Genomic DNA, 14,702 nt, shown 5'->3' with positions numbered 1-14,702 from the left:
ACTCACAAAGTTCCTTTCTTTCAGGGAACCCACACAAGTTCATTGTTCCATGTGTGGTCAAGTTAACACAAAATCCGGTCCTTTTCCAGTCAGTTGTACCAGCAGCTTGACATGTACCCTTGTTACACTAACTACACATAACACTTCAGCACTGAGTTTCTTCCTCAGACCAGGTTTTACACACTGAAACATGTGAGCTCTATGAGTTATTTCTACCAGGGTCTCAGTTGTTTGGGACCTCCACAATGCTGGACAGGAGGCTCCTTAGCTCCGCCATCACAACATCCTGCTCACCCTTCACCTACATACAGGAAACAAGAACAGATTTAACAGTTGGAAAACTCCCGATGACTGATTTATTAGATCAGTGTAGCAGGCTTCAGTTGCAGGAAAGTCTTCAGACAACGTATTACCTCAATGCAGAAGACGCTCTCTGCGTAACCATAGAACGTTATTGTGCTCAGGCTGGTGACCTGCGCATTGTAGCTGCAGAGTGCTTCCAGCACCTTGGTGAAGATGCCGGCCTTCTTGCAGAAGATCTTGAGGTGGTACTTGTATGGCCCCAGAGGAACCAGCTCCACCTGACCCTGTGGAGATGCATAGCACAGTGAGTGAGGAATCAGCGGTGCATCATGGCTAAACATTCAGCTGGAAATCAGAGATAACCCAGTAGCCGATTATTTGCCGGTTTTCTGATATTTCATTCTACCAAATTTCAGAGTTTATCATGTGTGTAAATGATAGGTTGCTAGTTGAAATTACACAGATTTGTCCAAGATCAATATAAGAGTAAATTTGAGGAAATAAATAGAGCTATTTGAGGAAATTCTGTGCCAGATCAAGTATTTGCTGCTGATCGTCAAATATTGTAAAGCTACCAGATCAGTATGTTTCAAGATTGTGATAAAGTTGAGTAACCATGTTATATGAAATGTGGCACTAGTTGGTCAGAGTTTTAAGTTCTGAAGATGCACAACAACTGATCCTAAAGTCCAGTGCGTTCCCAACATTCCCCTTCAACTACTTGGACCATCCTGGTAGTATCAATTCAAGCATCAGCCGATGATCATCTGATACTGGACGTCACTACATCAGTGTATTGCAAAATTGAGTAACCACATTCTATAAAACGGAGCAGCAGTTGGTCTGAATTCTAAAATTCAAGACTTGTGAATGATCGATTCTGAAGTTCAAAGCTGTCCTGACATTTCTTCTTCCACTAGTTGAACTGTTAATGGTAGTAGTACAAAGAAATTCGTGGCAGCAGCAAGCCAGCAACTACCTGATACGGCATGTTTTCAGTTGCGGCGAAGGATTCAGAACACGACGCGCTGCCCTGCTTCTCCCAGGCCTCGCCAGACGAGTCGGCGAGCTGTTGCTGCAGCTCAAGGACCTGGTTCTGGAGCTTCTTGATGTGATCGATCGCATCCGACAGGGTGGACTCCTTGCTCATCTGAACCAGAAGGGAAAAACATTGCAATCGAAACACGTCAGGGCAACTGAACTCCATGTATTGCAGGATAACTGAAATTTTGCGACTTTATTAGTTTTCAGATACAGAGAAACAAGAGAAATTTCAATCATCAGTGGCTGTGGTTGTTCAAAAAAAAATCAATGATCGAACTTCATGGCCATTGAGGCATTGACTGAATGTGTGCATCGCTGATGGGCATAAGGGGAAGCATCGCCGTGATGAGTACACACGGTACCTTGGTGATGTTGGGCACGACGGCCCTGAGCGCGAGGATGTTGCTGTTGAGCCTGCCGCGGCGCCTCCGCTCGGCCTCCAGGTTCTTGGACTTGTACTCCGTCGCCGCCGGCTGGCCGTCGCCCCCGCCGGCCTCCCCCTCCTCCTCATCCTCCCCTTCGCCCCCGCCGCCGGCGCCGCCGAAGTTGAGCACCGAGTCGACGAAGTCCTCCGCCTTGAGCTCCTCGCTGCTGCGCGCCCTCTGCCGGCGCGGCATTGCTGCCCCTTGCTGCCTCCCCGACCACAAGGCAAGAGGGAGGGAAGTTCAGTGCGGCACCGCGCTGCTCTTGCTGCCCCCACTCACCCAACGCCCCTGCGGTTGCGGCGGTGTCTTATAAGGGCGGAGGAATCTCGCGAGGGGAAGGCAACCCAAGGCGGGGGCTTGAACGCAAGTGAGAAGGCCGGCCCTGCTGGTTCCCGGGGAAGTTAGTTGGAGCGGCGCCGGACGGGCTGCGCTTGCCCCGGTTGGTTACGCTGTGGACACCCACCACTGACACTGACTCCGAGCTTCTTGCCGCACCCCAGCTTGCCATGCCGTCTGGAAACTGAAAGATGCCAAGCCTTGAGGTGTGGTTGGGTCACTCTTCACTGTGGGCATGGTCATGTGAATTCATGGGGAGAGGGAGGTAAGATCATGGGATGGTCATGAAGATATGGACCATATCAGGGCAAGATCTCTGGAACTATTTTGTTGCTTGGTTTTCGCTTTCTCTAAGAAAAACTGTGTTTTCGTTACTCCAGGTACAGTAGCTGCAAAGATGCTGCCGTGAGTACTTCTTTCGTGATCTGGTATACTAACTGAAAGATGTGATGATTGGAGGTGTACGGTACATTCAGGTTGTAGGATCATGGGAGTTCGCAAAAAGGAAGAAAAGATATCTAAGGATAGTGAACACGTATGATAGCAGCAAAGATCCCATCGAGTGTAAAGGGTCTTTGCTTTATGAGGCCTTCTCATTCCTAATCAGTTAATTTGCTGGTAAGCATGGAACTAGGTCAGTGTATTGGAGGGCAAAAAAGGGCTTTATCACTCCTGTCAAGGGTTCAGGGAAGCTTGATCTTCGACAGACTCGCCTAGATCGCCAGTTCTCTCCGCTGTGAGCCAAAGACAGCATAAAGACACGCACACGCCTTACTGTTTCATTCAATCACACCGAAACATCAAAAAGTTTCCTCAAGCTCAACACAGCGAAACCACTATCTGGCCTCCTCCTAGGCCCTAGCTCGCTTGTTTCACTGTACTAGCGTGTGACTGTGCTCAGGTAGTGGTAGGTCGGCGCTCGGAGCAATGTCATCCGGGGTATCCGGCCTACAGCACTCGCATGTGAAGAATCTACAGCGCCCCTTGGTGAAGCCCTTGCCCATGTCCGGGTCGTTGCAATTTTTCACGCAGCGCTTGGACTTCATGCAGTAACCGTCCCACAGCGGGAAGCACTTCTTCTTATTGTCCGCCGCACCACCAGCCTCTTGGGCTGCACCAGCGGAACAAAAGCAAATCGATCAACAAGATCATAAGAAGTAATTGGTTGATCGACTGTGATCACCAAAAGATCGATGAGGTTTTTGTGCATCAGAGGTTCAGAGATAGGATGTATACCTGATGACATGGCAAGCAGCAGCATCAAGAGGCAAAAGCAGAGCAAGGCCTTGTGTGTCCCTGCCATTGCTTTTCCACGATGCTAAGCTAGAGCTGCGGTGTCTTAAGCTGCATGGTTGAGATGGTTATATATAGTCACAAGGTTCAGGTCACATAGATGGCAGTGTGGGCTGTAGATTAATGTTACCTAGTGAGTGCTAATCCTGGCCTGGTGCAGGAAAGCATGAATTAATGGACCAGCTTATTATTTCACGGTGATTTTTGTCAGGGGTACAAGCACTAGTTTATCTGGAGGTTTTTCTTTTTTTTTGGTGTACCAGAATTACTGCCCTACGTGATAATCCCGTGCACTTTGTAGCTTGTACTGACTACAAACCAATATTGCCTTGGCTGCAGATGTATTCAGATACCAAACCCTCACACTTGGATATTAGTAGGAAATAACTCACAAGTTAAGCGTGGTATTAAGATCGTGTACCTTTCATCACTATTCTATGTTACTATTCCGACTCCCTCTCTACCAAATCTTCCAATGTGTATTAGGTTAACATCTACAACGTTAATTAGTTTCATTAAATCTACCATCAAATAAGTCTTGATAGTGCGTTTGTTTAGTATTATAGATGTCAATATATTTTTTATAAATTTGTCAAAGTTTTTTTTTTGAGGAATCTTGTCAGAGTTAAGCAAGTGCTATATCTTTTCAAAGTATGATTTAGGACACGACTAAAACATCTTAAACTTTTAGAAAGAAGGGAATACATAACCATTTTCTACCTTGTTCTCTGTGCTATATATATACCCTTTGACCTTTTAAATTCAACTAGTCAGATTGACGTGCCATGCGTGTCGCTGCCAAAAGTGTTAACAGATGAAAAAGTACATGCTCCTACCGTGCTCAAAAGAACAACTCATCATCGATTGAATCAAATAAGAAACAATAAATCAGAATGACTTATATTTTTTGAATAAATTGATTGTATGTTAATGGACACTTATGTAACTTCCTAGTAGTTATATTGCTAAAATATATATAATATGAATCTCAATTTAGTGAATTTATCTCATATAGCACAATGGTATGCAACAGGAGAAAACCAGTACCAAGTAAAAAATGACCATTCAAGCAACTAGCGGTTAAATTTGCAGTTGTTGATTAGCACTGCCTTTGCTTTTGCTTCGTTAAGTACCTCAAATGCTCAATCGAAAGGGGACACAGGTCTCTATCTCAAGTTGTCAAAAGGACTTCCCGAGTGACCGTGGTGTTGTGACTTAAAGAAATAGAGAGTGCCCAAGCACATGCCTTATTATTTCAATCGATCATTGGTTACACCAAATGGAAGTTTCCAAATGCACCAATGCGCAAAAACCTCTGACCTCCTAATACCAAGCTTGTTTTCATAAGGCGTAGCTGTGGACATGCATGGGTTGCTCAGGAATCGGAGCAGCTCTTTGGGTTGTCAAAATTCTTACAACAGAGGCACAGTAAGTCTCTGCATATCCAGTCGGTGTAGGTATCATCGTCGTTGCAGCATGGCTTGCGGCAGTGGCTATCCTTTGTGCAGCCAATGGTAACCGCCGGGTAGCAGTCGTCCAGCGCACCGACCTCTTCTACACCAGTGAAAATGAATCGGTCGAGCTTACACGAAGTGATTCTAAGCATGTCACTGACAAATTACTTGTGATGGCCACCAAAAGATTCATTGGAAAGGCATCAGTTTTCAGAGATTAGAGAGATGATGCATGCATGTGTACCTGATGACACGGCGAGCAGCAACAAGAGCCAAAAGCACATCAAGGCCTTGTTTGTTCCCACCATCGCTTTCAACTTCGACGAAGTTTCTTGAGCAGAGCGATGGTTTGTGGTGCTGCAATTCTAAGCTCTGCAGGTGCGATGGCTATATATAGTAAAAAAAGGTTGTGGAAAAGTTGACAATGTGCACTGCAAATTAATAACAAATTTGGTGCATGAAGCCATGGATTATTAACCGATTTATTTAGGGAGATTTTGTGAAGGATGCAAGCATTAGATTGGAGGATTTCCCTAGATCAAAATTACTGCCTTTCGTGATCATACACACTCTGTAGGACACTAGGACTAATTGCAGATTTGCAGAAGTAATTAATATTGCCTCGGTATCTTTGCTTTTAATTTCATTACCTTTATATACCAAATCCTCACAGGTGGTATTAGAAACTAGTAATTCAAAAATAAAGCATGAGAATTCAGAACCATACCTTGCCAAGTGTGCGGAAACACATAGGGTGACAAGGGACAGCAATGGCTGAGAGGGAAATTTTAGGTGAACTTTTAAGACTTGAACTCGCATGGCGTCATAATTTAGTCACAGGTCCATGACGCTTTCACAGTTACTCATACACAGGTGGCTTTCGAGGCCTTCCTGGTTATCGTCACTTAATTAGCCATGAAGTCTAGGGGGAAAAAATATCTCCTTTACAAGTTTGCAACTTTTGTTCTAAATTTCATCTTTGCCATCCTATTATTTTGTCTTAACTGGTGATTAGCTCCGCCTACCTTTTTTGTATTGTCTCTTTTATATCTGTCTAAATAGGAAAATACACAGATTCCTCGTGCGAGTTCTTGAAAGGACATGCCTTGCCCAAAGTGTACTCCAGTATTAGGGGAATAACGCATGTCTTATATTATTTCTCAATCATTGGCATAAACACAAAGTTTTCTAAGCACACTACAGCCTACACTGCCAAACCATGCGATCTCCTACCACGCTGGTTGCATCTGAGGACTAGCCGCTACTTGCAGCAGATGCAGAAGAAGTCTCTGCACTTCCAGCTGGTGTTGGCCTCATCGTCTCTGAGGCATGTCTTGCGGCAGCCGCTATCCTTCAGGCAGCCAAGGCTCACCGCCGGGATGCAGGACGCGCCCGACACGCCGACATCTTCTGCGCCAGCGAAATGAATCGAGATTATTGGAGGAAGTAATTTAAGCACTTTACTGATAGATTGTTTGGTTGGTTAATTACCAAAAGGATCCGTGACAAATTATACCTGACGACAAGGCCAGCAGCATGGCTAGCCAGAAGCACACCAAGGCCTTGTTTGTTCCTGCCATTGCTTTCTACTCTGACTGGAGTGTTCTGTTTTGCTATTTGCGCTGTAGGTTACAAAAGGTAATTGTGTGATGTGTGTATATATAGTGGAAAAAGGTAGGGGATAAATTGGCAATGTAATTACTGTTATATAGCAAATGGTCATCCTTATTTGGTGCATATTTAGTTCGTGTTTATCCTTATTTGGTGCATATCAAACCATGAATGGAGCAATTATATCTGAGGGGTACTGGCATTATATTAGAGGAATTCTATAGAACAAACTCAATTCTCTTCTAATTATAAAAAATACCCCATCATCATATACTTTGTAGAAGTAATTAATGTTTGCTTTCTACGGAGATGTCTTTGGATACCACAAATCCTAAAGTTAGTGGGAGTAAATTCATTAGAATAGGACAATAGTTCTATCTAGTGTCTTTTCTACTTTGGCCTTATCAGTTAATCATATATTAGGTGGGAATGGAGGAAGATTGGACAAGATTAATTCCCCAACAGACTTTATACGAGATTTGAGTGGGATTAAATCCCCCGCAAGGTCTTATGTATCTGTACAATCAGTGTTGTTTTTAACATTCACATATTATTGAGTATTTAAATTGATGAGTGCATACAAGAAAGAAGAAAAATAAACTGAATAAGAAAAGTATTTAGAAATAAAAAAATTAAAAAATACAATTTCATTCATAATTGTAGGTCGTTTTGGTAAATCTAGATATATAGTTTTTTCTATGCAAATATTATATCAAAATATATAATAAAAAATTATGCATTTAGATTTGCCAAAATGAACAGAAATAGAGAGTGTAAAAAGAAAAAGACTATTGAACCCTAAGTCAGGACAACTAGATCCGTAACTCCAAATGGGAGAATCTTTGAATATAGTCCCTTTTCTATCTAGTCTAGATTGAAATATAAATCTATTTTGATTTTTGAATGAAAAGCCAAGGCTCAAACTAAAACGGAACAAAGGCGTTGGACTCAACCAGTCAACCGTCTCGCCGGCTCGCCGCCGGCTCCACGGCTCGGCCTGTAAACCCAACCGAGCCAACCCAACGGACAAGACGAGGGTTTTGCCGCCGCCATGGCGACCCCTCGAGTTCACCTCGCCCGCCGCCTCCTCCACCTCCGCCGCCGTCCCAGGGCCCTATCACTACCCTTCTCCCCCTCTCCCTCCGCCCACGGCCCCCTTCCGGGACCCTCCCTGTGGCCGCCGCCCTCGCCGCTGGCGCCGCCGGGCGGCGCTTGGGGGCGCGCGTTCCACGACGGGCGCCCGCGCGGGCCGCTGTGGCGGAGCAAGAAGCTGATAGGGAAGGAGGCCCTGTTCGCCATCCAGGGCCTCAAGCGGTTCAAGGGGGACGAGGAGAAGCTGGCGGATTTCGTGCGGCGGCACGTGGCCCGGCTGCTCAAGGCCGACAAGCTCGCCGTGCTCGGCGAGCTGGAGCGCCAGGAAGAGGTCGATCTGGCCGTGAAGGTGAGGCCTTTCCCCTTTTTCTCGCTCTTTTGGGCGAAACGGCTGTTTTCATTCATTCAATTCAAGGGTGAAATTTGTGCGTTTGAGCGAGTTAGAGAGGGTACAGCTGTAAAATGAAATTCTGGTAGTGCCTTCACAGTTTCGCTGAATTGTTTGTAATGCTGATAGACGTGGGGTTACAGGAGATGTATTAGAGACTAGAGAGGCATTAGGGGTTGAATTTGGACCCTCTCAGTTTGTCAGCATGAATTTACTTTCTGGATGCGTGGAACCGTGGGGATTTTATTTATGCAATGGTTGTGTGATTGCTTGAAAGGGTTTAATTTGTGCGTTAAGGAATGAGCATGAGAAGTAGTAGTAGCATGTAGGACTCCACACATTGAATTGGTGGTGAATTGATCAGGCAAGATTGGTGCGGCTGTTGTACTCTAAAAAGGTAGAAGATAGCTTCTGATTATGGTTAAAGGTTGTTCCAATACCAAAGAGAAATGAAACAATGGCTCTTATGATTCATAAATCAAGAATAGTTGATTTGATATTTTCTAAGTTATGTGCTATGTCCAAAGTTGTTTTTGTTAATGTCCATTGCATTCATTTAAACTTTTTGTAATGTTTAGCATGCAAGGTGCCTTTTTAAACATGTTAAATTATCATAGTAATACTCTTTATGATTGTGAATGCTTGCTTCCACCTTGAGTGTTTTCTCCCCTTTCAGTTGGCTTTTGAATGATGAATTTTGATGAAATGAATATAGATCTTTATGGGCTCGTGCGGTTATTGTGCTCTTACACTGGAAATATCATGTTTTGGGGGGGGGGGGGGGGGGGGGGGGGGGGTTAACAAAGTGCATCGTTTCCAGAGATGTAGTTCTTGATTGAATCTCAAAGAATATCATGTGGAGCAAGTCATTGCACGTTGGTTGATCCAGAAAATAAATGTTGCTAACATAAAATAGTTTTATGCAGAATACTAAATTTGTACAGATTATAGTGGGATATTCAACTCATCTTCACTTTTATTCAGATTTTGAAATAACATTTTCTAATGTTTGCTGTTGGACTTACTAGTCTCTGAACCTTTGCTCTGTAGATGTTTAGGATAATACAAAAGGAGGACTGGTATAAGCCAGATATTTACATGTACAAAGACTTGATTATTGCTCTAGCCAAGTGCAAGAAGATGGAGGAAGCAATGGTAATCTGGGGGAACATGAGAGATGAGAACCTGTTTCCTGACTCACAGACTTACGCTGAGGTCATAAGAGGATTCTTGAGATATGGTTCCCCATCAGATGCAATGAATATTTACGAGGACATGAAAAAGTCACCCGATCCACCAGAAGAGTTGCCTTTCAGGGTATTGTTGAAGGGCCTTTTACCTCACCCATTGCTAAGAAACAGAGTGAAGCAAGATTTTGAAGAGTTGTTCCCAGAGCGGCATATCTATGATCCTCCAGAAGAAATTTTCGGCATGCGCTGAGGTAATAGTTGTCATAGCCACATGAACCTGCTTGGCTTTTAAGTTTAATGAGATCATTCAGTTGCTCCACTGATTGTTTTAGTTATTGCCGGTATCTGAAAAACAATTCCACTGAATTTGATTTTTTTGGTGGAACTTTTTTCAGGTCATATACATATGATTTGTGTGTTGATTGGATGGTCATGTTGCAAAGCAGCAATAAACTGGCAGGATGGGTACAAAAGGATCATTCTGATTTCTGATGGCCAGATTAGTTACCCATACAGTTACAGATGTTCAACTATCCGGGCAATCACTGGGTTAGTTGTCTGTATCATTGTGCAAATTATTGTGGTCAGATAACCTCACAAAGATCAGGACAACCTCAACATGCAACTCTGTGTGGCTGCGATGCAGGATATTCCGAGTAGTAACAGAAAAGATTTGGTCTTATTTGGGTCCACTTGTATGATTAGGTTGTTAGAACAATGTACTGCTCACATTCATGTTGTTCATTCCCTAACCACTTGAGAGTTGAGACGCCTACTTTTGATGAACATGAAGGTATTGTCATTGCGGTGTCATGAACATTTTGATTGTTTACTATGGTCACATGGGCTCTGATGAACGGAGATTAATAAGAGGATAAAAGTGAGCAGATGGATATTGCACAACAGTAGCCCAGAAAAGTGTTTGCATTGTGATTGTAAACAGCTGCTGCTGGAACTGTGACTAAGTTTGGCATATGAAGAAAGATATGGTAATTATGGATATGATTTGTAGAAGTAAATTTAGTAATGTTACACACTTTATATAGGCTTTCATACTACCAAAATACAGGCTAAATTGCTGTATCAAACACAAGTCAAACTTGAACCTACCAATTCCAAAAACTAGAGCTTTAATCTTTCAAAAAAAAACTAGAGCTTAAGCTCTGTATCAAACAAATATGGGTATATCTTCCTTCTTCCGGCTTTTTGCACTTTCTGATTGAGTGTGCTCTGTTAGTTATACACTAGAATCTTGATCATTTTTATTCTCCACGATGACCTGAATGATCTGTGCTCTCATTCGAGCTGTATTGGCCGGTCACTGCCAATGACTGCTTTTGCCAGTCTGGGGATCGGTGGTAACTTATTGCAGTTTTAGTTAAATTTTCTCCAATCAGTGGACATATTTTAACTGCTCTTCACGTATCTCACTTGAGGACAGTTAATTATCCTTTTTTTATCTTTATAAAGAAAAAAAAGGAAACATCAACTGAGGCCAAAGAACTTTCCTGCCAAATTATTAAGAATCAGTTAGTTTCTTATAAGTCATCTGACTTTTTTCTAGAACATGCATTGCACGTTTCATAACGCGGAAAAGGCGTGTGACCTTACAACAATGCCGACAAGTTGGCTACACGGAAGCTAGATACGCACAACTTTCATCTTATACTGAAGCGGCTATCACAGATCTGTCAAGGTCCCTACCGTTGACACTCTGAAACTTTCACCCAAGTAACATTTAGAGACAGGTACAAGTTGATCACATGATTCAGAGCAGCAGTGCATTAGAAGTACAGCGAAAGTACATCAAGCCGTGCTAAATGTACTTTGCACCTGATGAGCACAGTGCAGTGTAGCTCATGCTGCCATTGTCAACGAAGCCCTCTTGCAATAACCTACGGCAAAAATATGCCTGAGCCAGCAGCATCAAGGAACCTCTCAGATGATGACCAAGATACAGAACACTGAAACAACGTCACAGGATGCTTTGCTCTGGTAGAAAGATCTGCTCCCAGATGGAGATCTTAACAAGAGCAATCACTTCGACACCGCCAATTTATGTCGAATGGCGAGAAGCTTAATAATGACATAATCATATGATGGGGCAGGTTAATTATGTCCGGATCATTGATCGGCAGGTTAATAATGCCAGAATCATTGGTCCTGAAAGAATGGACACGGACAGCTAATGTTTGAGCCTTCTCTGCCGTCCAGCGGTTCAGAGAAAAGCAGTCTGAATATTTAATCGATGACTCTGAAGATCTGCGCAGTTTTGGTTGCACGAGGGGGCTGGTTGTCATGGACTGGTCGGCCCCGGCAGTGCTCGTCGGCGGGGTAGAAGAAGCTTCTTCCTCATCCGTGTGCTGGGTTGATTCTGTCGATCATCCTTGGTAGCTAGAGCAGTTGACATTATGGGCACCATGCGCGCATGCGTGTTGGCCTGCTGTTGACAGCTATATATCTCAACTCTCAAGCGTGCGTTGGTCCTGATTAGTCAGTCTTCATCGCAGTTCCATTGAATCCTGAAAGGGACGCTTCTTAGATTTGTGAGATTGAATCTACGAAAGAGAACAGCTGGAGGAACATGAAGGGTCTTTAAAAAAAAAAGAAGATGAAGAACATTCATGGGAATTCAGACTCAGGTTGTCTTCTTCATTGATGTTTCTTTATGTAACAGTTGTTTTAGATGTTACCCATCATGTTCCAATTCCAGCAGTGTTATGTCGTTTTTTCTGTTTATTTTTACAATTTCTCCTTTGGAAGTACCAGGATAAATGAGTTATCTGATCTGAAACTGCTGAAAAACTACTAGGCAAATATGTCAGTCAAGTTTAACAGCTGACGGTAAGAATCAGTCTGAATGAAAAGGTGGAGATTCAGACAATGAATAGTATGTAGAGACGAATTCTGTCAAACAAACAACTAGTAGACAACAGCAGAACATTAGAGAATGGAAATGGAGTGATTTGCGTTTGTTTTGACATCCATTCTCCAGACACAGCAAGCAGTCAGAAGCTTCTTAGTTCTTACCTCCTGTCCTGTGCATCCATAATAAGAGGTAAAATGGCATCTTCAGTTCAGGAGGCAACCAATTCAACAATGGTGTCTCTCCTGGAGCACAGCACCTGCCATCTGCAGACCGGTGCTGTTTGCTCCCTGCAAGACACAAATAATTTATATTCTGAACAAGTTCGTATAAAATTGAGCTGCTGTTTAAATCCTGTCTGTTGATTCCTCCACACATGCGGTGGCATGGATGTGCGATAAACAACGGGGCATCTTCGCCGATCACATGGTCATAGGTTAACGGCACAGCCTGATTGATATACGAAAGTCCACTTTTGAATTCAGTGTGAAGAAAAAAGAAAAGAAATACTACTGCATTTTTTTCATTCCTATTAACTTCTATCACAGATAAATTGTGCGCAAAGTATTATCCCTCATCTAACCAAGAAAGCGATGACCTGGGTTTGATCCCCCGGCGTGGACTAGGGCGAGGACCGAGGAGAACCCAATCGAAAAAGGTATCAACATTTTGCTTCTTTGAGTTCACTTTTACTTTCCAATGCAACCAAGAAATGCATCATCCCACTGATACCGAGAAAATTTCCTCCTTTCTGATGCTACACTACAACAGCTCCTGGTTTGCAGGCCTGGCGCATGCCGAGTTTCACCTTCCAAGAACCCGCCCAAAGCTCATTGTCAACTGCTGGGCAGAACACAAGGTCCTGCAAGCTAGACATCAGCTACCGCTTCCGAGGCTCCCCAACTGGACACAGTTGTAGCCTCAAAGCTGACTTCTGGCGGCTCTGGAATCCGGATGCTGCTGAGCTGCAGATGCAGCGCTGCTCCGATCCTTCTTCTTCCTCCCTAACATTCAGTTAGAGGCGTGCATCCAACCAGATGTCAGTTGTTGATGCACTCAGAAATCAGAAGTCAGAGCTCCATGCTCTACCTCAGTGCTGGGTGTTGGCCCCATATGGATTCCTAGAAGCCACCTCCCTCCAATCATTTTTTAGAGCCACCAGCGATGAGAGAGAGAGAGAGAGAAATCAAGATCCATAAAGGGTGGGTGTGCGCATGGCCATGCGGCTTCTGTCCAACCCAACACCCCCACCATTGTTTAACCAACCGATCATTGGGCAGTGAGCAAGCTCAACTGGCCGGGATCGAAGCCACGGGCGCCATCTCCTATATAACAGCCCTCCTAGCCATGGCATCCCAGGCACATCTCGACAAGCTGACTTGTGAGAGCAAGAGTTTCTACAGTTCTGCATCACATTTGCTCTCCTACTTTACATTCAACACATCCATCATCCTCGCTCTTGAGTCCTCTCTCTCGTAGTCTGAAGAGATGCCTCGGTTCTTCCTCTTCTGCTTGGTGTCCAGCCAACTGGCCATGACCACCGTCATGGCGCGGCCGTTCGCCGTCTTCTTGGACGGCGGCGCGATGAGAAGCGTAGCAGACGCTCCTTCCGCTCCTGATGTGCTGCACGCGCACTCCCTGCTCGAGTCCAGGTTCGTCGGGTCGCCGCTGAGCTCGCACCACCGCCAGCACGGCCCCTTCGACCGGACGTTCGCCGGCGGCAAGATCATCGTGGCGGGCCTCGCCGCGGCCATCATCGTCGCCATCTTCTGCTACATCCGGATCACGAGGAAGAAGAAGGTGGAGGTGGCAGTGGAGCCAAAAGTTTGATTACTAGGCCTGACCATACTCCTTCGACTTCAGAGAAAAGAAAAAAAAAATAATCGTTTGAGTTCCACATACACAGAGTGAGGATGGATATATGGGTGCAAGTGTAAACCCCGTAGATCCGTTGTAACATGTAAACAAGTATTTGTGACGAATATAGATGGTTTCTGTGCCAGAATCCTTCGGTTTGCAGGTGTTTCTGCTTGGAACCATTGTCCATGGGATCGACTTCATGAGCTTACTAACCGAGTTTAGTCAGTGTCATCAAGAGATCAGCTGCTGGTAGTTTGGACGGCTGAGTTGTGATCCCAAGGCATCGGTTTCAGAGCTGGGCGGGCGATGACAGAGCTGCTATCCTAAAAGCCAAAAAGACTATTCCCGATCTGGGAGTAAATGCAGAGGCATGCGATCTGCTCTCTGCCAAAAGAAAATGGTACTAAAAAGCCCTAATATTTGGCCAAGTGGTCTGTCTTTATTTTTTTAAAAAAACAAACAGTTCGAGGCAATCAGATTTGTCCGTGGCTGTGTAATCTTTCCCCATCGATGCTACTAACACAACGCCTAAAGATCAGCAGGACAAAAGCGGCAGCAATGATGCACTATATGCATGGTGAACAGCCACTGCATCTCCAGGATTTGGCCAAGTAGATTTGCCACTGATTATCTGAATTTTCGCCATTGATGCTGGCGACAGAAACACCAAAAGATCTGCTGAAGAAAAACGGCATCAATGTTGCGGTGTTTGTATGATGAACACGTACGCTGCATCTCCTTGAACAGTTGAAGCTTCAGCATGTGCAATGATTGTTATCGTTCTTGCGATGTCCCATGCAAGGCACCATCGATCAACCGGCTTTAACTAACTCGGCCGTC

At 44.4% G+C, this 14,702-nt stretch overlaps 3 protein-coding genes across 3 annotated transcripts; 2 read left to right on the top strand and 1 right to left on the bottom strand.

Annotated features, from left to right (window-relative positions):
* Nucleotides 1–2,185, bottom strand: LOC112883384 (transcription factor UDT1-like). The gene is made up of 4 exons (XM_025948679.1): nt 1,710–2,185; nt 1,283–1,453; nt 414–587; nt 1–301 (listed from the first exon to the last, which is right to left on the bottom strand). The coding sequence occupies exons 1-4, from the start codon at nt 1,962–1,964 to the stop codon at nt 224–226; spliced, it is 678 nt and encodes a 225-aa protein (XP_025804464.1). The 5' UTR covers nt 1,965–2,185; the 3' UTR covers nt 1–223.
* A 5,255-nt stretch (nt 2,186–7,440) lies between these two features.
* LOC112881828 (protein THYLAKOID ASSEMBLY 8-like, chloroplastic) lies at nt 7,441–10,107 on the top strand. Its single transcript, XM_025946709.1, has 3 exons — nt 7,441–7,907; nt 8,997–9,387; nt 9,532–10,107. The coding sequence occupies exons 1-2, from the start codon at nt 7,518–7,520 to the stop codon at nt 9,384–9,386; spliced, it is 780 nt and encodes a 259-aa protein (XP_025802494.1). The 5' UTR covers nt 7,441–7,517; the 3' UTR covers nt 9,387; nt 9,532–10,107.
* A 3,264-nt stretch (nt 10,108–13,371) lies between these two features.
* Nucleotides 13,372–14,016, top strand: LOC112883235. The gene has a single exon (XM_025948506.1). It carries the CDS (start codon nt 13,491–13,493, stop codon nt 13,830–13,832), a length of 342 nt encoding a protein of 113 aa, XP_025804291.1. The 5' UTR covers nt 13,372–13,490; the 3' UTR covers nt 13,833–14,016.
* Nucleotides 14,017–14,702: the final 686 nt, after the last annotated feature.

Source organism: Panicum hallii, chromosome 2, assembly GCF_002211085.1.
Source record: "Panicum hallii strain FIL2 chromosome 2, PHallii_v3.1, whole genome shotgun sequence".
NCBI lineage: Eukaryota > Viridiplantae > Streptophyta > Magnoliopsida > Poales > Poaceae > Panicum > Panicum hallii.
Note: the sequence above shows the minus strand (reverse complement) of the source record. Positions and strands in the feature narration are given on the sequence as shown.

Bases quoted from the DNA above. Each gene is read 5' to 3' on its own strand.
- LOC112883384 (XM_025948679.1), bottom strand. From the start codon at position 1,964: ATGCCGCGCCGGCAGAGGGCGCGCAGCAGCGAGGAGCTCAAGGCGGAG. The intron at 588-1,282 runs GTAGTTGCTGGC...GCATCTCCACAG, and splicing joins CTGAAAACATGCCGTATCAG to GGTCAGGTGGAGCTGGTTCC. The intron at 302-413 runs GTAATACGTTGT...TCCTGTATGTAG, and splicing joins AGAGCGTCTTCTGCATTGAG to GTGAAGGGTGAGCAGGATGT.
- LOC112881828 (XM_025946709.1), top strand. From the start codon at position 7,518: ATGGCGACCCCTCGAGTTCACCTCGCCCGCCGCCTCCTCCACCTCCGC. The intron at 7,908-8,996 runs GTGAGGCCTTTC...TTTGCTCTGTAG, and splicing joins AGGTCGATCTGGCCGTGAAG to ATGTTTAGGATAATACAAAA.
- LOC112883235 (XM_025948506.1), top strand. From the start codon at position 13,491: ATGCCTCGGTTCTTCCTCTTCTGCTTGGTGTCCAGCCAACTGGCCATG.